The sequence below is a fragment of the Prosopis cineraria genome, unplaced genomic scaffold, assembly GCF_029017545.1.
Source record: "Prosopis cineraria cultivar Desert tree isolate PC_DT_omini unplaced genomic scaffold, ASM2901754v1 PC1, whole genome shotgun sequence".
Lineage (NCBI taxonomy): Eukaryota > Viridiplantae > Streptophyta > Magnoliopsida > Fabales > Fabaceae > Prosopis > Prosopis cineraria.
This window is the reverse complement of record NW_026555332.1, coordinates 913,607-937,045: the sequence shown is the minus strand read 5'-3', so window position 1 is coordinate 937,045 and position 23,439 is coordinate 913,607. Positions and strand designations below refer to the sequence as shown.

The 23,439-nt window shown below is 34.1% G+C and overlaps 3 protein-coding genes across 6 annotated transcripts; 1 reads left to right on the top strand and 2 right to left on the bottom strand.

Annotated features, from left to right (window-relative positions):
- Window positions 1-5,399: 5,399 nt before the first annotated feature.
- On the bottom strand, window positions 5,400-8,497 carry LOC129320956 (pentatricopeptide repeat-containing protein At3g12770). Its single transcript, XM_054966655.1, has one exon. It carries the CDS (start codon window positions 8,109-8,111, stop codon window positions 5,916-5,918), a length of 2,196 nt encoding a protein of 731 aa, XP_054822630.1. The 5' UTR covers window positions 8,112-8,497; the 3' UTR covers window positions 5,400-5,915.
- A 1,322-nt stretch (window positions 8,498-9,819) lies between these two features.
- Window positions 9,820-15,099, bottom strand: LOC129320940 (pentatricopeptide repeat-containing protein At2g39620-like). Of its 4 annotated transcripts, XR_008595862.1 has the most exons (3): window positions 11,835-15,099; window positions 11,592-11,688; window positions 9,820-10,232 (listed from the first exon to the last, which is right to left on the bottom strand). XR_008595862.1 is itself a non-coding variant. In XM_054966643.1 (2 exons), exons 1-2 carry the CDS (start codon window positions 14,852-14,854, stop codon window positions 12,173-12,175), a joined length of 1,905 nt encoding a protein of 634 aa, XP_054822618.1. In that variant the 5' UTR covers window positions 14,855-15,099; the 3' UTR covers window positions 10,254-12,172. The 4 variants fall into 4 exon arrangements, 2 of the variants coding, with proteins under 2 accessions (XP_054822618.1, XP_054822611.1); XR_008595861.1 differs by lacking the exon at window positions 9,820-10,232 and having other exon boundaries at window positions 10,254-11,688; XM_054966643.1 differs by lacking the exon at window positions 9,820-10,232 and having other exon boundaries at window positions 10,254-12,717; window positions 13,495-15,099.
- A 4,627-nt stretch (window positions 15,100-19,726) lies between these two features.
- On the top strand, window positions 19,727-22,917 carry LOC129288998 (microtubule-destabilizing protein 60-like). The gene is made up of 8 exons (XM_054925836.1): window positions 19,727-20,777; window positions 21,011-21,056; window positions 21,153-21,248; window positions 21,709-21,828; window positions 21,921-22,019; window positions 22,136-22,195; window positions 22,310-22,404; window positions 22,604-22,917. The coding sequence occupies exons 1-8, from the start codon at window positions 19,921-19,923 to the stop codon at window positions 22,710-22,712; spliced, it is 1,482 nt and encodes a 493-aa protein (XP_054781811.1). The 5' UTR covers window positions 19,727-19,920; the 3' UTR covers window positions 22,713-22,917.
- Window positions 22,918-23,439: the final 522 nt, after the last annotated feature.

Genomic DNA, 23,439 nt, shown 5'->3' with positions numbered 1-23,439 from the left:
GATCCATTTAATGTAGTTCCTGATAGTCTCCATAAGACATATCATTTGCAACTTCAGCAGGTTGTCATCTCTTCGCTTAATGACCAATTGAAAATCATGAAAGATTATAACTTGAGCACGGCAAGACATATGCCTGGTTCAACTCTTAATTCTCTGGACGCCTAGAAACAAAAACCATCCTTTTCTGACTTTTGCATGTGATATTTCCGATTCTCGGTGTTATCCTTAACACATGCTCGATGACCTTTTAAACTTTTTTTTTGCTTTTAATATAAAATCATTTGATGGATATTAATTACATTTTTTAATATTATTTTTATTTAAACTTATTAATTATGAGGGAGAATATAATACAAATTTAAAATTTTTTTATTTAAATAAGATTAAAATTGAAAGTTTATTTTATTTTAAAACAAAATTAATAACTTAACCAACTCTCTTTAATTAACCAACTCTCTTTAATTCCAATAAAATAGTTAGAAGTTGCTTATAGTATTTATTCTTACACTAAAGTCTCATCCTTTTTTTAAATCCAAATGAAAAGCCAAATTCATTTTTCTTCTTACATTAAAATCTTGTTCAGACATTTTGTTCGGAAAGCAAAGAAAATATAAAAAAAATAGAAAATTAGATAAAAATGACATTTTTTACCTTTATTTTTCCTCATCTTCCCCTAAAGAAAAGGATAATTAAAAGAAAAAAAATTGTCAATAAAAAAATTATATTAAAAAATGGCTTTTGTTTCTATTTTTTGTTTAATTTTTTTCATTTCTATTTCCTCCTCATTTTGAATTGTGAATAGAGGGTGTATCAAAGTATGGGGTCATCATCAATCAACATAATATAAGGGGATGTATAACCCTAATGTCAAAAAACATGCAAGCCCATGAACACATATACATTCCATAATTAATTTGACTACATACAAAAACGACAGAACAAAATGAACTATCTAATAACGACATTTTGTCTTCCTTGATGATGTCCCCCAAAGGATGATTATCCAATGAATCCTGTGTCGTTCAAAAGCTGGTAGGCATCATCACAATCAGTAAAATGTTTCCACTTTACATCCTCTGGCTGACTGGCTCCACAAGATACAAATCTGTATGTCTAAGTTGGCTCTGGCTATTCTATGCTTTCATTTCCAGCAGAAGGATCAATGTCCAACCTGAAGCGGCCAATGCATGTATCAAGTATGTAGCCTATCCTTCCTCCCATCTTGTTCACTCACTCCGTTGGTCATTATAGCATGCCTTTTAGAAGAATTTTTTGTCAACTTGATGGCTTATTAATTATATTTTGCAATATTTTTTCTACTTAAACCCATTAACTATTAGCAAAAATATAATGCAAATTTATAAATTAAAAATTTATTTTATTTTAAACAAAGTTAATGGCTTAACCACTTCTTTTTTTTTATTATGATGAAGTAATTAAAAGTGTTTTATATTAAAGATGGGGGCAGAATGAGGCAAGGAACCTAATATTTTTTAATCTTATTTATAAAGCATGTTAATAACTTTTTCTTTAATAAGTTTTCTCTTTTATCGCTCGTTAAATGTTAATAAGAAAAAAAATATCATTAAATTATGTATATTTAATAAGAATAAAGTTAAAAACTTGTTAACTTTTTAGATATAGTTAACAAGTTTTAAAACTTTCTTTAATTTGATAAAACATGTAAAAAAATAATTTATAAATAGGATCAGATAAAGTAAGACTCATTAGCACATGTGGATATCCACAGTTCTTAATAAGTAAACAGCGAACCCAAAAATGATTCTTTATGAAATTTGTGTAATTGGAATATATCCTGCTTCACTATAGAAAATGAGTCATTTTCTTAGTATCATTAATAATTTGTTACTCTTTATTAAATGTTTGTATTTGCACCTAAATTATGAATTTAGAGACATGGGCTCGGCTCAACTTAATCGACTTTAAAATAATTAAAAATGAATATTCATAAAGCTTTAGCTATTAAGTCAAGACCGAGCCTAGGCCATGATCTCCACCCATAATGCTTCAATTATGGAAATTGGGAAGGTGGACATGATGGCAAATGTGTTTCCTAAATTCAAGGAAAATGGTGATCATGGGATTTGAGCATCAAGCCAGGATCATGTATAAATTAGAGAAGCTCTCTCTTAACAAGAGATATTATTAGCATCAACAAACTATTAGTTAAACTCTCAGATTTCGCATCTATTAATTTATTTTATTTTTTATTTTATTATGTAGTTTTAATCTTTATTTTTCTATAGTATAGCCAATCACCGTTTTCTTTAATTAATGTATCTCTACTTTTCTGTATCTACATTAATTTTTTCACTTCGCATTTTTACATCTGGGTGAATTGTGGTAAAGGAGTTCAAGTTCCTTGCATTTGATTAAAAGTCAGGTTCTTCCATCCTTTTAAGACTCTGCGTCTTTGGCAAGCCTCGTGACACCCCTTTTTGTTTTTGTTGAACAATTTTTTGCACGCTTGGTGGGGCTCGTGCAAACGAAATGCTTGAGACACATAATGATCAATATATTGTTGTCAAAAACAGACTTGAGTCTTACAACTTAGAGAACGTGGCTACACTCGTAATGGCCTCTCATACTCTAGTGATCGTAGGGAGACAGGTAACACCTCCTCAAGGAATGCCTTGCCCACTAGCTTGGGACGATGACATCAAATCCTCTTGCTCAGGTAAACCTCCTATTATTGTGTCTAATGATGTTTCAGCTTTGTCTTTAACCATGATATAGGACCATATTAATAAGTAAGCAATAACCTCGCAAGCACTAGTAGAGAAACTCGAGAGACAACATCTACAAAAGTAACAGGAACGAGCCAAAGCTTAAGAAAAGTTGGAATGCCAAGCTAATGAGAGACAAAGAGCTCTGTTGTAAACTTTAAAGGACGGGCTAAGGAACATCTCTGCCATTTTGTCTAGATCGTCGCAAGAGCAAGTTCTAATTGGTGTGCATGTTCAAATAATAGGGGGACTCGGGGGGCAATCTCCCAAAGTGCCAAGTCTAACTCAATGGCAAACATGTTTTGCCACCAAAGAGGACAAGAGCTAAAGCCATAAGGGCCTACACCACAAGGATCAGAGCCACAGGGGCCAAAGTCGAAAAGGCAAGCTCTACAGGGGCCCTTTCCCAAAGGGCTCTCTCTATATGGGCGAAAGTCCTAAGGTCGACCTCCTCAACATTTAGATTTTCAAAACTAGCCCTTGAGGTCTTAAAACTTGAAGGGTTAATTCTAAAACCAGCTCTTGAGGTCTTAAACCTTGAGAAACTTGATCCTAAGCTAGACTATATGGCCCCTAATCCTCAATCACAAGAGTTTCATCCAAGAGAAGTACCAGATCAATCATCAATCAAAACGAGAATGAGACAGTCTTTGAAGACATATTACTCACGCAACGCTTAGAAGTGAGACTAATGAAAATATCCATATGAAATTGGCCTATGAAAGCTCTAACCAAGTTGTATGCAACGAGAATTGTTTGCATCCAAATTGTGAATTTAGAGGCCCGAACTCAACTCAACTTAATTGGCCTTAAAATAATTAAAAATGAATATTCATGAAGCCTTAGCTACTAAATGAAGACTAGATTTAGGCCATTATCTCCGCCCATAATGTTTGAATTATGAAAGTTAGGAAAGTGGCCACGATGGAGAACGTGCTTCCTAAATTCAAAAAAAATGACGATTGTGGAGTTTGGGCACTAAGCCAAAATCATCTATAAATAGAGGAACCCTCTCTCAACAAGAGGCATCATCAGCATTAACAAACTACCAGTCAAATTCTTAGACTCTGCGTCTACTACTTTATTTTATTTTTTTCTTTTATTATATAGTTTTCGTCTTTATTTTTTTATTGCCCGCCACCTCTTTTATTAATTAATATATTTTTGCTTTCCTGCATCTACATTTTCTTCACTTCGCATTCTCACTTCCAGATGAACTATGGTAAGGAAGTTTGAGTTTTCTGTATTTGATTAGAAGTCAAGTTTTTCCTCCTTTTAAGACCCCACGTCTTTGTCATGTCTTGCAACACTTCTTTTTTTTTTTTTTTGTGCCAAATAGTTTGACTTTGCTTAATTCTAATATTTAATTGAATGAATATTTGAATACTTTAAATAAAAAAACCTAAAATCTCGCGTAACAATAGCTCATTACATCTGAGATGAAGAGTGATGAAAGTTGACTTTTGTTTTTGTTTTGTAGGCTTGTATTCTCTCTGTTAATGTTTTTATAATAGTTATCCAGTTTTTCATTAAAAAAAAAAATCATTGCATCTCGTGTCATGTAATGAATGATATGTATTTTTAGTCATGTAGTGATTGATTAGTGATCAGCGGGAAAAACTGATATAATATTAAGAGTTTGCTTGTTTAGAAGAAACATGACATTAAGAAATTAAATATATTTTTTAGTTTAATGTTTGGGTTTCCAAATAAAATTAAAGAAAATGACAATCATAACAATCCGTCAAAAAAATATATATACATAAATAGATTACTACATTATGCGAGTCAATGCAATATTTTTCATTCTTATTTTTCTTCACCTATTTTTATTGGATTCAAATCTACTAACTAATAAACAATCTAAAAAGTAAAAATTATCTTCAAACAATTGGGACTTTAATAAACCCCAACAATCTTAAAACTATACCATCTCATCAATTTAAAACATTCAAACTTTTACTCCTCAAACAATCTTAAGAGAAATTGAACCCAAGTTAATATGTCAAAATGCATCTTATATACTTCCTTTGTTAAAAAATATAAGGCATTTTTAACCGAATTTCACCCCCAATAAAGTAGTTACCTACTTTCAAATTAATCCTATCTTTTCATATTTACCCATATTAAACACCCTCTAATAAATATAAAGTCACTATCAATAGGAACATTTTTTTTAAAAAAAACAATTATTACAAATACTTTATATTTTTTAACATCCAACTCTCAAAAAATATCTTACATTTTCGAACGGAAGGAGTATGTATATTCTCATCAAAATTCACATAAATGAAATCAGAATCTGAAAAGCAACTAAGATCTACCACCATACCAAAATTTTAGTCTCGTGTAAAATCTTCGTAATTTATATTCCCAGCTAGATGCACACAACAATTCTTATAAATTGATTTATTTGATAATAGTTTATTAAGTTGACATGAAGGAGAGATGTATGTTTATTTCAGCGAGTACCTGTAGATTCCCATGTTCAAAATCAAAAATGACTTGATGCAATGACTTCATCATGGTAATGCCAGAGCAGAACCGTATGATATGTAGCACAAAAAAAAAAAATCTAAAGTCGTCTAAATAATTCACTCAAAAACAAGTAATAAACTAAAGTGAACAATAATGAACGGCATGCAGGCCAGATATAAGTGTGGTGAGCAATTTGTAAAAGAGATTCCAAAACAAAAGCATCTGAGATAGTTTTAATGATAAAGTCAATAGCACAACCGATCTCTCTCTCTCTCTCTCGTTTCACCTGGTACATGAGACACATCGTTTAATCTATCAAGCACCGAGGCCACAGCAGCTACTCAACCAAAATGACATCTAAGCTTTTTCTTTAATCATATAGTGCTCTTCACAGGTTTGGGTTTGATCTAACAAACTCCATTAGAGTCAATTCAAGGTTAATATCAAGGGAAATGAAGACCAAAAAATGACATTAACTGGAACCTGAGGTCCATTTTCTCAATCACTTTGGAACCTGTCATAAACAGAACCAAGATACATCATTTTTCAGGTAAACACAAAGGACGGTGACATTGCAAGAATATGAATTTTCGGGGTCCTATATTTTCAGTGCAACCAAATGCATGGAATGGAGTGAGGAACAGTATCAGCCTGAGCTACCTATGTGGAAATAGGTCTAGATCAAGCCATTCACCAATAGTCTCCACATGAACAGGTTCCATTCTTAAAATGATGAAACCGCTTTGCATCCCTAACAATTATCTCCCTGTTGACAAGTTTTGATATAAGCTTTGTCGCTGAATGACAGTTCACACACGCTCGAAGGTTCTTTGTTATTCTAAGTGTAGTTCCAGGAGCAGTACTAATGAGCCCGTATGCTATTGCTATTCTCTCACTATGATAACAGAGATTCTCTTCCTTCTCTTCATAATTCAAATCATGCAAAACTGATTCTGTATGTGGGACGAATCCAACTTCCTTCAGTCTTCTCTCCAACTTCTGAAGCTCATTAAAAATTTCCTCAGCTCTTGGATGCGATTTGTCCCCTACACTAAACACTTCTAGCTTTCCATTGATTTCAATAAAACTGTAACCTAGGTCCTTGCTCAAACCTTTTTCCCTCATTAGCACACGAACATTTGCAACATGATCCCACAGCCGGGCGGAAGCATAGAGATTTGAGAGTTGCACATAGTGTCCTATATTGCATGGATCCAATGAGAATAGTTTCTCTGCAGCATATTCTCCTAAGGTCACATGGCGATGGATCTTGCAAGCACTAAGAAGTGCACCCCACACACTTACACCAGGATCAACAGGCATTTTCAAGATAAAATTACAAGCTCGATCTACATAACCTGCACGTCCGAGGAGATCAACTACACAAGCATAATGCTCATGGCGGGGCTCAATTCCATAGTCTCTCATGCAATGGAACAGTTCCCACCCCTCTTTTACTAGGCCAGAATGATTGCATGCTGTGAGAAGCCCAATGAAGGTAACATCATTTGGGTACACGCCTGCTTGCTTCATTGCATGGCAAAGATCAATGGCCTCCTGAGCACGACCATGTAATCCATATCCTACGATCATGGCACTCCATACTACAACATCCTTATCAGAAATGCGATCAAATACCCCACGAGCAGATTCTACACTTCCACATTTTGCATACATATCAATGAGGGCTGTGTTAACAAAAACATCACTTCTATGTTCACTCTTGCTGACGTAGTCATCCATCCATTGTGCCAATTCAAGGGAACCGACTTGAGCACAAGCTAAGACTGTAGACATCACAGTGACAGAGTCTGGTTTAATACTTCTTGCAATAAGATCACGAAATAGCTGTAATGCTTCCTCACCATGACCATTCTTTGCATAGCCTGAAATCATTGCATTCCAAATGATCACATTCGGTATCATCTCCATTTGATTAAAAAAATATCTTGCAACTGTCACCTGCCCACATTTTGCATACAGAGCAGTCAGTGAGATAAGCAAATCAGGCTCATCCTGAAGACCCATTTTGATGACACAACCATGCATAGATTTTCCTTGCTCCAAGTCTTCTACATCAGAGTAAGCCCTTAGAATGCTTACCAGAGCAATCCAATCTGGTCTCAGACCAGTTTTTCTCAACTTATCGAACATTCTCAATGCTTCCATAGCTTTCCCATTCTGTGCATACCCAGAAATAATGGAAGTCCATGAAACAATGGTTCTATCATGTAATCCATCAAAAACCACTCTTGCACGATCAATGTGACCACATTTGGCATACAATGCTACAAGGCCATTCTGCACAAAACCGTCCAACCCAAGCCCATGCCTGAAAATCTGACCATGAATTAGCCTACTCAAACCAAAATCTGACAATTCAGTACAAGCCTTTAGCACATAAGGAAAAGTATAACAATCCGGATCTACTCTCGTCCACCTCATCCATCTATACATTACTATGGCATCCTGAAACATTTTGTGCTTCGAATAAGCCCTAATAATAGCATTCCACATAAACACATTAGGGTTACAAAATTTATCGAACAGCTTACATGCATAACCAATTTGTCCAATATTTGAGCTTCTATTAACCAGTTTGGTCATGAGAAACCCATTATGTTGCAATCCAGAGACAACCAACTGGCCGTGGACTTGATTCAGGTGTCCCTTGTGGATAGAATTATCAATAATGGATGCGAGGAACGAGTTTGAGTAGTACAACTGGGAGAGGTCATCGACCTCAACGCAATTATCAAGGCCAAGAGGCGATGAACAAGTATAATACTTAAACAAATTGAAGACCAAGGACGCGGGAATCGGAAAAGCTGTAAACTTCTGGATTTTGGAGGTGAAGCAAGACGAGCAAATGAGTTTACAAGCCATACAGCCGCGCCCATCATCTTTTGTTATTTGTTGACAAAGTTTACCCTCATGTCAGTAGAGTTTCTGGTCTCAAGTGGAAACTCCAAATTCTTAAATCAATCAGCTCAATTGGAGCTTACACTTAATAGTTCTTCGGTTATCAAGTTTGTTCGATCGATTTCTCCCAATGTGTTTACAAGATTTGAAAATATTTTCCAAGAACTACAACTGAAATATTAGGAATAGCATATCGTAGTGGGCGGCAGGAAAAGAGGTCAGACACCGAGAGAGACGATCAAAATGGACTCTTCGCAGCTCAGCTTTGATAGGCGTCTTCCTCTCTCGGCTCTCGGTGGATGCAGACTGTTCGGGGACAATATTTTTGGGCAAATAATAAGATGGCTTAAACAGTTAAACAAACAACTACCCTGGCACCAGATTTACAGGACACTCCCTCCCATGTTATTTATAAATTATTTTTAATACATTTTATTGAAATAAAGAAAAATTTTGAAAATTATTAATTTTATTTAAAAATTTTAAAAGTTTTCAATTTTACCTTTATTTATAAATACTTTAATAATATTTTTTTTTCTCTTCACTATTTAATGAGAAGTAAAAAAAATTTATAATAAAAATTTAATAATATAACTTATAAATAAGATAAAAAAAAATTTTTCCCTACCCTTATATATAAGATTAAAGAGAATAAACACATACTCTAGAATATTTTAATTCAAAGATATAAATATTTTTTAATCTCTTAAAAAATATATTGATGACTTGACATATTTATGTAGTTAAAATTAAAATAAGAACAACTTAACCATAAAAAATTTTAATTTTTATTAATTAAATTCTTTACTTTGTTTTTTATTTTTTAAAGTTTCTTTTTTTATCAAATATTCTTTAAAGTTTCTGAGTTTATTTTTTTAACTTAAATAATTACATTTCTTTTTTCATTATCCATGACATTAGATTTTACAATTTTATTTCTTTAAACAATAAAAATTAAATTGATAATTGAAATAAATTTAAGAGATTAAATTAATAAAAATTAAACTTAATAAACCAAATTAAAAATGGGGCAAATTTGAAAGATTAAAAATTTCTATTTCAAAACAAAACTTGTTTTTTCAAGCTTATATAAGCTAGATTCAAAAAATCTTTTATATTAAAAAACTTCAATTTTTAAAATCCAATAAAATGATTAAGCAAGTAATCTAAAAAGCCTGGCTATTATTCTTGACTTTACTAAATTCTAAATCAATATCTCAATATAAATAACATAAATTTATATAAGTTGCAATATATATCAATTTTCAAATTTTATGTAATATACAGGACCACTTTTAGTTTGATGGCAATGCTTGCACTATTTCCATCCACAATTAACATAACTTCTTAAACGTTAATAGTAAATTTGTTTTGGTTAAAAAAAAAAAAGTTAGTGGTATTGAGCTGCACTATTTCCCTGATCGTTTGTGTCAGGTTCCTTTTCCTTTTTTCCCCCTATAATTTTTTGGGGGTTGTTTTAAGTTTTAACCTAAACTGATTAAAAAAAAAAGAACTGCATGATGGAATCAAAATAATGACTGATACAAGAGAGACGATCAGACGAGAAGTCCCTGAGGTCAGCAGCGAACCAAAAAAATAATAAGAAGCCATGCGTTATCTCCCTGGTTAGGACTTTGGATCTATCCACCCGAATTTTCTGTATTGTTATTGCTCTGAGCAATTGCCTTATCATAATGAATTAATAACAGCAAATACCAAACAAATAGCCCATTAATAAGTTATTGAAATTTAGAAGTGACTAAGACACCGATCAGGCAATGACCACAAATTCCCAAATACCTGAAAAAGGAAATAGTTGCTAATGTCTCTCACAAGCTGAGAAAAAACAGGAATCCAGCTAAAGAGAAACTCATATCTGATTTACGAGTTGATGAGGCGAAAAGCTTGTTAAGATGATGATCAGTCACATTAGAACCAAGACAAGGCTTCCGGGAGCCAACAGTGAGAAATATTCCACATTGAGCAAAAGCCTTAAGAAACAAAGTTGCGTGGAGATAACTTGTTTTCTTGGAGAAGTAATGACGGTATTTGAAGAATAGCCATTGGCTAACTTTACACCGGAAACTGCAGTAAGACAATGGATGCAAACGTTAGAATGAATAAGCATAAAAGTGTCTGTAAGTGGCTTTTTCAATTTGCTTCAAAGCTCAGGGCTCAATCCTGGAGGCCTTAAAGCACAAAAGTTAATATTGTATGTATTGCGCGTTGAAAATTAGAAACAGAAACAAGTCACATCTCTGTTGGTTGGTTACCAGCAAGTAAAACTCTTTCTGCTACCCTGCCAAAAGGGAGAAATTCTGTTTTGATGATTTTACTGTAAGCTTATTCTTCAAAAAATGGGTTTTCCACAACAAAATCTAGTAAGAATTCTAATAAGACCCAAACCAATATCTCCACAGAAACAGCAATAAAGACAGTAATAATAATAAATGAGGAGAAAATGCTGAAGTTTTGATATTAATAAATTAAGAGAAAGCGAATCAGAGTTACAAGTCTTCCTCTGATTCTGGCCAAAACCCTATCTCCCTTGAATGATCACAAAAGTAACAATATTACAAACTCAAACCTCACAAGAGGGTTCACTCCTTCTGGCATTCAAGAGGCCAGTCTCTCCTCTCCATTCTCTTACAAAAGATACCCCCTTAATACAAGCAAAAAGATAAAATATAACACACAGCATGGACAGCATGGCTTTCCCCTTAGCCCATACCTCCCAAAAGATCTTATGGCAAAAGATCACATGCTACTGTTCCTTACGGCTAGAGACTGAAGGATAAGCCTCTGGACCAATCGTCATGATTCTACTAGAGTCATTCTTCCCCTTTGACTTCCTTTGATATGTCTTAGTAAAACAGTGAGGGGCTCTATCAAATTCACATGATCTTCTTCTCTCCGAAGACACAATTCATCAAAATAATGACTTACCGTTGATATCAACTCATCTAAAACTGCCAATTGTAGGGAGTTCTTTTATTCAATCCTCTTTCTTACTTGTTTTTAAGTATCTCGTTGGTAAACATTTTCTCTTATCTCTCAGCCTAAATTGGGTTAGAGACAATGTTTTAATTTACAAGTATCTTTATAAATACTTTTTGAAATATGAGGCTTGTCCTAGCTTTAACAAGTTTTTGAAATCCAACACATCTAAATTTTTATTTGCCAAGCAACAATTAACTAATCAATTTAAAGATGAATAAAAGGATTCATGTTACTTCTTTTTTAAGTTTATTTTGTCTTCAATGGGTCTAATTTGGTCAGTTCCAATAAAAATTTAAATGTCAGAGTGCTGTTTTAGCTTTGTCACTCAAACTCGAATGAAAATAGTTTCAATTTCTAAATAAATATGAATCTGTATAACTAAAAACTTGAAGAAGCATAAATCAAAATAAATCTCATCGTTAAAAGTTCAAGGAGAAGACTCACAAGACATTTATATTCTACAATTTCAACAACGGACCAATATTCAGCCTCTGGTTTCTTGGTATTCATTTCCTTCAACTGCCATTGGTGATTGACTTCCCTGAAAATCAAAAAAAAATGAGCAAACTGCTACTACGCAAATATATTAAAGCACAAATTCAAAACAAAAGCTTAATTAATTTCAATAACAAATCAAAGAGAGATAGATCTGATCAATTAGATTCTAAGGGAACAAGTGTTCAAAACCAGAATCAAGTTATCTGCAAAATGGTCTTCAAAGCCCTTTATCTTCCGAGGAACTCAACCGTGTCAATCATGAAACAACATCATTTTGCAAAAAGAGTGGAACTTTCTGGTTCAAGCAGCATTGTTATCCTCTTTATTTCCTTTGAACGGGCCTTATTGAGCAAAATATATTGCAAAACTTTTCCTTTGATTCTAAAGAAAAGGTTCCTTGTCTTCTTCATCGGCATCTTACACAGCACAAAATAACTCCAGCACGTGACTATTTTCTCCATTTCTAATTAAGCTGTTCTGTGATGTCTGCATGCTCACTCAGTCCTTCAAACTGTGGGTGGTTCTCCTTACTTGTCAGAAAGGAAAGGACCTAGTTTATGCAGTTCAAACCAACTACATCCTGGACTTTTCTGTAGCCCATAGTCAATCATATTTGACCTTGTCATTCTTGCGTCAGTCCACCTACCGCATTGAGCATATATATCTGACAAAACTACAAAATGAACTGGGTTTCTGGGTTCAAGACTAAGGAGGCGCCTGAGAGCAACCTCTCCCAATGTCACATTGGAATGCATTTTACATGCTCCCAGAAGAGCACCCCACACTTCTGCATTAGGTTCTGTTGGCATTTTTTTAATTAAACTCAATACTTCATCAAATAAACCAGCTCGGCCCAAAAGATCAACCATGCAAGCATAGTGTTCCATATTTGGTTCAAGATGGTGCTTCTCACACATGGTTTGGAAAATGTCCATTGCTTCTTGAATTAATCCAGCATGTCTGCATGCAGATAATACACTGATGAAGGAAACAGAGTCAACTTGGACGCATGTCTCTTTCATGAGTGAAAAAAGAGCAATAGCACTGTCAGCTTGCCCATGCATTGCATAACCTGAAAGCATTGAATTCCATGAAACAATGTCTTTGTTTTCCATCTCGTGAAAACACTTCTCAGAATAAATGAGCTGCCCACATTTAGCATACATATCAATTAGACTATTACCGGCAAGAATATTGGACATAAATCCCATTCGGATTATGCAGGCATGAATAGCCATGCCTTCTCTTAACATTGAAAAAGATGACACAGCTGGAAGGATGGTGACAAAAGTGACCAAACTGGTTTTGACATTTTCTAACTTCATGTGATTGAAAGTGGAAATTGCTTCATTGACACATCTATTATGCAGGTAGCCTGCAATCATCACATTCCAAGATACCACATCCTGCAGAGGCTTGGTTGAGTAAAACAAGGTCTCAGCTGAGCAAATGCTGCCACATTTGGCATACATGTCCATTAGAGCAACTTTAACATGAGTGTCAGAGTCAAATCCACTCTTTTCGGTTATCCCGTGGAAACATTTGCCTAGATCTTGGTCAACTATGAGAGTGCAAGCTGAAACCAAACCTACTATTGTTCCCCCATTTGGTTGAGTCCCACTTAACTGTAATCTACGGAACATTTGCAGTGCATCACATGGGTCACCATGTCTGGTAAATCCATTAATTATAGTATTCCATGTCACTACATCTTTATAATCCATTTTGTAGAATAAAGTCATGGCATAAGTAAATGATTCACATCTAGCGTACATTGAGATAAGGGTTGTCACTGTTGAGATATCGGAATCCATATCAGCTTTAACAGCAAAAGAGTGTAAGCTCTTACCAAATCTGAGATATGATATTTCCGCACACGCAGAAATAACACTTGTCAGAGTCACATGATCTGGTTTGAATCCTTCATGCTGCATCGCTTGAAATATACGCAATGCTTCAGTGGGGTACCCCGCTTGGACAACAGCTGATAAAAAAGAAGACCAAGCAACTAAATCTCTTCCACGTAGACTCAGAAACACTGTTTTAGCTTTCTTCAACTCTCCGCATTTTGCATACATGCTCACAATAGGAGTAGCAACAGTGATATCTGAAATGACCCCTTGGTGTAAAGCATAGTCATGGACCTCCTTTCCTTTTTCTATGTCTCTCATCTCTGCAGCTGCCAAGAGAGCACTAACAATTGCCACTTTATTCATCTTAGTATTTTTTTGGTTCATTTTATCTAGCAATTGAAGAACCTCAAGGAAATAACCGTTGTACACATATCCAGCCATCATTGTTGCCCATGAAACATCATCCTGAACCTGCATCTGATCAAAAATCCGACGAGAAACATTCACTTCACCACATTTAGAGTACATATCAATCAATGAGTTAGAAACAGAACCAAACATAGATCTCCTAATCACATAAGCATGAATAGACTTGCAAGCATCGACATCCGCTAGTTTAGAAACAGCAGGGGCCAGGTTCAAGAGGCTTACTGAGTCGGGCTCCAACCCCTCCATTTGCATACTCCGGAATATTTCCAGTGCTTGACAAAGATTTGAGCTCTGCGATAAGCCTGCAATCATTGCATTCCAAGATGTAATATCCTTCTTGGGCATTTTATCAAATATCTTTCTTGCACTATCCAAGTCACCCAATTTACAGTACATATCAACCAGACCGGTCCCAATGAAGACATCACATTCTAACTGCTTAGAAGCTATTTCCTGGTGAACTGCAACACCCTCGTGGAAGTCTAGAGCACCAGTACAAGCTCTCAAAACAAAGGTAAATGTATATTTGTCTGGTTCGAGACCCCTTTCTAACATGTTATGATACATTTTTATTGCTTCTTGGAATTGGTTGGACTTAGAATAAGCTCTAATAATTGAATTCCACAGAATCGTAGTTGGGTTTGCCGCATAATCAAATGTTATTCGAGCCAAACCACATTGACGAAATAAAGGGTAAGCATTAATTATATGGGCAATAATGGAATGATCGTGTTGGAGGCCTGACACGATCAAACAACCATGGATTTGAAACAGAAGCTTCAAGTCTTTGCATGCACGAATGAGCTGAACGTATTGATTGCCCTTTTGTAGACTCTTGGTGGTGGATGAAGGTGGAATTTCTGAAACCGTCCTTGCAACTGTAGAATAGGTCCTGTGAAGTCGATGCCTCCCTTTTATCATTCTCATATGCCTCCTTCTATGACTATACGGCAATGATATCTCGTCTAACTTTCTTATGAAACCAAATGTGGATGTAATGAGGAAAACTGTATGATTTGCAGCGTTGGTGTATCGGCATATATTTCCAATGAGCGCATGCAATTATTGTCCGGTTACTGTGGGCATGTATACGTTAATTGTTGAGCCATTGACAACTATGCTACGAGATTATCAACGACTACAACGGAGACTTGAGGTTAAGATATTATTAAACTCGCGTAGGAACTGGAGAGTTTAAGTTGTGCTATTTTCTACAAATTTTTGTTAAATAAATATTAATGTATCTTTTCTTTGATATGAGTCTATAGGTCAGTGGTAGAGCATTTGACTGCAGATCAAAGTGGTCACCACCCGGTTTGGCCCTTCAATAAACAATAATATTTCATTTATTTTTTGATTTACAAACATAATGTATTTTTGGGGATCAGTGTTTTTCCTTTTTCTCACTCTTGTGCGTTTCCGTGACAATAAAATGATGATATACTTTTGCTACTCACCCCCCCCCCCAAAAAAAAGTGCTGCTTTGCCCCTTTTGTTTCTGATTTGGATGTTTTGCCATTTTACATGTTGCTTTCTTTATTTTTTGTCATTTCAATGACATGAATTTCATTTATTGACTGAAATTTGTTTTTGAATTGTGAGACCAACCTCTTAGCTTGAGGTGTCTAGATTATTGCTTTTGCACGCTCGAAAAATTCCTTTCCTTGTATGAAGGACTATATTGAGAAGTTTTAATCTCTTGAAGCAAGAACATCACTCAACATATTTATCATGTTTATCTTTTGTTCAGGTTATTGATTTCCTGCCAACAGTCAACTTGAGATACTAGAAACGTGATCGAATTAATTTTAAGGGAACTTTGTGAGGTAAAGTTAACTTCTACCCAAGGCAGTACTTGTAATTAGTACAATTATAATTTTTGTCTTATCGCCTTTTGCTTTTAGTTGGGTTAATAGTGGTTGCTTTTGCTTTTTTTTTTTTTACTCTTTTTATAAGTCACTTTTAACATATTTTATCAGTATTAAAAAAATATTAAAACTCATTAATTCTGTCTTAAAATTTACTAAGTTATCAACTTTATTTCTATTAAATATACATACTTCAATAATATATTTTTTCTTTTAAATATTCAATGAAAGGTAAGAAAACAAATTTATTATAAAAATTTAATAACGTGACTTATAAATAGAATTTAAAAAAAAATTTTCTCTACCTTATAAATAGAATCAGAGGAAGTAATATTCATATCACAGCTCTCTGTGTTTTTTTTTTTTCCCAATCTCTAATTGCTTTCATGAATTTCATTCATATTCACCTTGGTGTTTCTTAGAAGAATTCTATCTCCAAATCTGTAAATCATTTTAACAATTTCAGACTATTTCTATGTAATTCTTTTCCATGCTATTTTTACTTTCCACTTTTGAGTATGTTTCAATATAGTTTACATTATTCTATAAATGAAACTCTATAGATTCTATCATATGTTTTCAAAGAGACTCCCTAAATTCTAATTAAAATTCGATTAATTAGAGCCTATTGGGTTCCTATTTTAAAAAACATTTTGAAAAAAAAATAAAAACTTACTTGAATAAGTGTTTTTGAATTCAATTGTTTCCATAATTTTTCTTTTTTTATTTTAAAAAAATGAAACATTTTAAAACTATTTTCATTGTATTTTTTTATTTTTAAAACATATTACATTTAATTATTGAAAATTACAGTTATTTTGACTAATAATTAACATAAGCCATTACTATTAACAGCTAGTAACTATCACTATTGACCAACTTTTTTAATTTTAAAAGTGTTTTTAAATTAATATAATCAAATAGATTTTTTGTCACACCCTGAATTTTTAAAGTGTAACTAGTTGGAATACAAGAAACTCATATTTCATAAGCCTAAACCCATATATTGTCTAACATATTAATTACCCAAACTCATTGTATAATCGTCGTTTGTATTAAATAACTACTAATATTAACAAAATATTTAACTTCTTGTAAAAATTTTGGCAGAGTTTCTCCTGTAAGTTGGACTACCCGAAATCTTTACAACCTACCAAAAGAATACTCATACAGCATTCAAAGTTCTACTCCAATACAGTATATATGTACAATCCCAAAATAATTCAATTAAGGATCCTACCTATAAGATTCATGGAGTGAATCTAGAACAAAACTAGAATACTTAAATATTTACATTAATCCATAATTGGACGGAGCAACAAAATACTTCTTGTTTCAAGGGGTCCCACGAGATCAAATGAAGAGCAGTTCACTTCTACTATCTGAATACCTAAAAATTCTTTCAGTAAATAACGTTCCCAAATAATAATAATATTAAACAAAAATGATAATTATAAATGTATAATAGGAAACAAAAGACTAATCTAATTACAAAAGGTATTAGAAAATAATAATATAATTTAATCTTAATAATTGAGTGAATAAAATAGAAAGGGAAAATAAAGAATCGTGAACAACCATTTAGAAATATGACTTTCTATATAAAATAAATCACAAAATACAATTCTTAAAAGTAAGAATATGACTTTGGAAAACTTATTTTCTGTTAGGACCTCAACAGAATAAATAATAGGTGTGGACACATAATCCATGAAGGTAAGTAACATCTGACGTGGCTAGAAGTCAAGAAAAAAAAACAGGCGTGGATTATGTCCATAAAATTACACCCTTCGTTCCACGTGTGTTGGCTGACACACGGGGTTAGCACCTCCAATGTACATGCTAGCTAGGTATGCCGTGGCGTGCCAATGGCTAATGATACTGTCGTTATCAAACAGTGTTCTGTATTCAGTCCCATAAAACATTTCTGGCATGCATGGAATCTATAAACTCTTGTAATTTAAATTGTTCTTTAATTTGGAAGATATAAACAATCTGTTGATAGTAATTTATCTGATCCATGCATGTATGATATATACACACACACACACACACATAAATATATATATATATATATATATACATTTTAAAAATGAAATACTATGAAAATATTTACATGATTAAAGTTGAGTCATAATCAAACTAATTACATATGAATGAACTAAATCTTAAGATACAAATAAAATAAAATAAAAATCAATTCAAAACAATTAAGGTAATTAAATAAGGTAAAAGAAAGATCATTGCTTTTATATATTAAGGAACGTTATTTATTTACCTGGTATGCTGCCAAGTTCTAAAAATTCTCTTTTCTCAACTTCAATTTAGCTTCTCCTCTTCTAAAACCCCTATTAGATATAATAAAACTTTAATATCTCTTTCTACAATTTGAATCAATTTTTCATATGTCCACTTTTATGCCTCCTAATTTCTCCATTTTTATTCTTAGCCAAACTAATGGTATTGTTATATTATATAATCCTAATTATGTTTTAAATCATCCTTTGCCATTGTATTAACATAATTATTATAATGCACACCCATATCATAATTTCCTTGTTCAGCAACAAAATTCAAGACTTCAATTTTAATATTAACTAAAGAAACAACTATCCCTTAATTGTACAGCTCTAAATCAAAAGGACAAGAAAAGAGTTTAAAACTTAACATCTAAAGCAAGAGAAATATCACTATTTAGTATATATACCAGCAGCACAGAGATGAGAGTGAAAAATTCAATTAGCTAATTTAGCATGGTAGAATAGAGAATAGAAGAAGACATTAACAGCATAGAGAATAAGAGAAAGAAATCATCAAGCAAACCTCCAATAATGACAAATCCACTACTCACGTTCATGCACGGAAAGAAGGGAGGGAGGAGATCACGGTTCCCTCAAGTTTTCAGCAACAGTGTGTGGTTTTTTTTCGTTTTTATTTTTTTTTTGGTGCTGTAACATACTAGCAAGTGGAGAAGAAAAAGAAAGGAAGAGCCAAAGAAACAAAGGACCCGATGGAGATGAACAATGGAGGAAGAAGAACGAAGAGCAAAGGTCGGTGGAAGCTTAGAGAATTCTCTTTCTCTCTCGCACTCGTCTGCTCTACTCTATTTTTATTCACTCTTTTATGTTTCTGTTTACCAACAAGGAAGAAGAAGACTTAAATAAAAGATAATGGAAAAAATTACAGGAAAAGACCAAACTTATTTGATAAAATTACAAAATACTAACCACAGATTTTTTTTAATTACTACTACTATTATATATATATATATATTTTATTTTTAAGATTATTACATTTTTTTTGCTTTGTTTTAAAAATAATTTTAAAATTTATATTATACAATAATTTTTAAAAATAAAAAATGCGAACAAAAACCAAATAGACTCTTAACTTGATTTTGGATGGAAAAGGTAAAGGCAAGTTGTCCTGATTTTAAAACAAGACAAACTAATCTAGGCTTGGACTTTTAATAAAATTAAACTAATAAGGCCTAGGAAACACAGCAAAACTCAAGTGCCTCTTTAACCATATAGAACTTATGTAAAATATAAAATAAAACAAACTTTTGAATCTATAATGGAATTTTAGATTAGCTTTTGGAATTAAAAATTTGTTTATTTCACCTGGTTTTTTATATAAATAAATATAATGAACACGCCATTTTTTTTCATAACCCAAAACACTGGTTTGAAGATGAAAGAGAGGGCAGTAGGATGGAAATTGGATTAGGCCCAGACAAATGAAAATAAAGAAGTGATAAGTGGGAATTGAATTAACTTAAAATGTTTTGTTTTAAATTATTTTTTCAATTAACTTCTTTGAATTTTAATATTTGCTTGTTTAGCCCCATCGACGTCGTCAGGCTCCAGGCAGCTAATCCAACGGCCCACGATCCAAATAGCTGTTCAAATGAATAACAAGCCTATGCTTTCTCCGACCTGACCCACGAATACTAGCCGTTACAGAGAGCGTCTCACACTCACTGCTTAACGTTCCCATTTTCCACTTCCCCTTTTACTCGATCCCTTGTTCAGTTTTCCATCGAAACAAAGAGAAATCTCTCCTTCTCTCTCCCTGTTCTTCCCCTTACCAAAGAGCCTTTTCGCGCTATCCAGTGGATTTCCAATGGAGTTGGCAAGCAGGAGCATCACTCCAGTGAAAGCATCTCATGGCTCTCGGTCAAAGAATCAAGATTCTTCTGAGAATACCAATCCGAATATCTCAAAATCTCCAGTTTTAAAATCGGCTAAGTCTCACAAATCAGCATCGAAAAACCCTAGTCCAATAATCTATTCGCCGCAGCACAAGATTCGGCAGAGGAAGTTCGTGGTCGCGAAGAAGAATCCGAAGAAAGAGGATGAAAGTTCCATGGTTACGTGCAAGTGCAAAGTTAAATCCGAAGGGAATTCTAAGAAGTGTCTTTGTGTGGCATACGAGAATCTCAGGGCGTCACAGGAAGAATTCTTTAAGAATCCTGGAGATCAGGATCGGACCGATGATAGGGCAGAGAGTGAACTTGACAAGGTAATAGAAATGAGTTTGATGATCCAAGACCTTCGAATTGAAGATGATGAGTATGAAGGGAAAACAGAGGCTTGTCAATGGGAAAAAGCTGACGGCGACGAGACACAGTCGCCAAATCAAATTGGAAGTTCGACAGTGAAACGGAGGAGGGACAAGTTGCTGGAAGATGCAAGGAACAGTGTTCCTGAGAGTGGATCTGGAAGAGTAATGCATTTGGTGAAGGCGTTCGAGAAGATTCGGTCTATACCTATGTCGAAAGGCTCAGATCAGGAGGAGGAAGAGAAGCAACCAGAGGAAACTAAGAAGGCGATGAAATGGGCATTGCCTGGATTACAACCTCCCAGTGAAATTGAGGATTCTTCTTCATTCTGCCCATCTCAGTTGATTTTGACGTCCGAGAATCTTGGCTTGGGTCCCCAAATTTCGGCTTCTTCTTCCTGGGATAGTAGCCGTGGAAGGTTAGTGAAAAAGTTTTGTGCATTCTTTTAGTATTAACCTACAAAGCATGTGTACAGCCAGGGGGAAAAAAGCTGCCAACTATATAAAGACTGCGATTCAACTAAACATTTAATATTTAAATACAATCTTATATGTAGTATTTAATAATGATATCATTTTGTTTTTGAAGTATCAAGTATACTGCTAAACATTTTTGTGTTAATGCTTGTTATTATCTATTCTCAATCTGCAGTATATCGAGCAGAACTTCTTCTGGAGGTCGAAGGAGCCGCAGAAATGTAAGATTTTAGTCACTTCATGTGAGCAATAGACACAGATTGGTTAACAATCCTATCCCACTGATTTGTTTTGAAACATTGATGAATGAATTTCAGAGTTTGGAATCATCATCCAACACTTTAGGAAGAAGAAGGTGGAAAAAGAAGCAGCTAAGAGTCACAAGCCAAAAACCATTCAAGCTAAGAACAGAGGTAATTTGTGGAATAGAATAAATGAATCATTGAGGGGGCATATGGCACTTTACATTTCTAAAACTATAAAAATACATGAGAGATTTTCTACCAACAAATACAATACGAGCATTACTATATTCCAATAATCTTTCGCTTTTATATTTTAAAACATTATAATTATAAATATGAAATTATGCTGTTCAAATAATTTAGGCACAACAAAGTAATATTTAGTTAAGACGGGATCTCTCTAGCTTCTCACTCTTTTTTTTTTCCCCCTGTATTTACAATCATGATAGTGTCCTTTTTCCTTTTTTTTTTTATTCGGGTGAATGTCCCAGCGCTTCTTTTTTGGTGATCCATCGTGGGACTTCTAAAAATTGTTGTATCTGCTTTTTTTTTTCCCAATAGGATTGCGTTGTCTAAACAATTTTTTTCTTGACTTTGGATTGTTAATAACGGAACGCTATTACTGCAGCAAAGGGGAAAGTTGAAAGAGGAAGATTTTATGAAGAAGGTGCAAGAGATGATGACCGAAGAAGAAAAGCAAAGGATACCTATTGCACAAGGCCTTCCTTGGACAACAGATGAACCAGAGGTATAAGTCAACGTTTGTTACTTTGTGAGTTTTAGTATAAAGCTTGATTGGATTCAAGCGTCGCTGATGAGGTTGCTTTCAATTTGTTTTAGTGCTTGGTAAAGCCTCAAGTGAAGGAAAGTACTAGGCCTATTGATCTGAAGCTTCATAGCGATTTGAGGGCTATTGACCGAGCTGTCTTTGACCACCAGGTGCCTTCACTTTCATCTGATTAAACCTTATCTTTTCTTTTTTAAGCCTTCTCCTTCTTTTTCAACTTTCAAACATCATTTTAGCCTGAAAATCATGATGATTGTACGATATGTAGGTGGCAGAAAAGATGAGTATAATCGAGCAATACAAGATGGAAAGGGAGAGACAACAAAAGGTTGTATTTTCTTGAATGATTCAATTTCTGATTTCTTCATCATTTTCTTTCCTCCTTTTACTTTGAAGTTTCAAGTATGCTCATAGTTTTGTCATCTTTTTCTCCGTGATATAGTTAGCGGAAGAGGAAGAAGTCAGAAGGCTTAGAAAGGAACTGATTCCAAAAGCACAACCTATGCCTTATTTTGACAGACCATTTATACCCATGAGGTAACAATGATCTTTTCGTTTTTTTTTTTGGTTGCTGGTATATTTAGAGGCATCCTTGGACTTTGTTTGGGCTTAATCCTTCCATCTTATTCATGCTGGCCTTGTATTTTTCTCATTTGCAGAATAATTAAACCTGTCTTCTTTTTTCGTTTACCTTGTAACCATTTGTCTAATTCATGTCTTGGTTTTTGCCTACAAGGTCAATGAAGCATCCAACTAAACCGAGAGAACCGAAGTTTCACATTCCTCAGCATAAGAAGATCAAGTGCTGCTTGTCATGGAATGACATCAGCTCGTATATTAACTAAGCTTCTGCGAGCCTCCCTAAGTGTCATCTGTTAACATGAAACGAATAAAAATAATTTTTATTTTACTTTTCACATTTCCCCACTCCGAATGGTGTTTGATAACACTTGTACACGAGCAACCAATATAGTTGCCATTATTTTTGGGGTTATACCATTGGTGATTGGTTCACTGTAGTAAAATTGTCGATAGAGATTGTTCACCATATATACCCTTTGGTGGTGATGGGTTCATAGAGTGCAAATGGTCTGTGTATTGTGCGTAAGAGGCCTAAAAGTTGCGCTTCACAAGATTCAAGTTGCAGCAGGTTTACACATAGATAAGGTGATTGAAATGAATTTCCAACTTGTATTCATACCATTGATAAATTTATTCGAATTGGGATGGTAGAAAAGATTAAAAAAACAAACTAGCAAGAAGATTTTGGTCATATCAGTACACTAACTCATGTTTAATGCTAGAAATCACAACAATCTTCTGCACAAACCATGAACATAGGAGCTTGATGGACCTTTGATAATCCCCATGGTATTAGTGGATCTTCAAAACTTTGACATGCCTGAAGGGGCGTGTATGTGTATATGCACGTGTATAACCTCATACACAGTGATCCAAACTGTTGGTCTGCAGTAGTGATCAACCTCATAGTTGTGGCTTCACCATATTTTGCAATGTTGTAGCAACTAGTACTTAATTGGACTATACAAATGAGGTTTCATTTGGATTTGA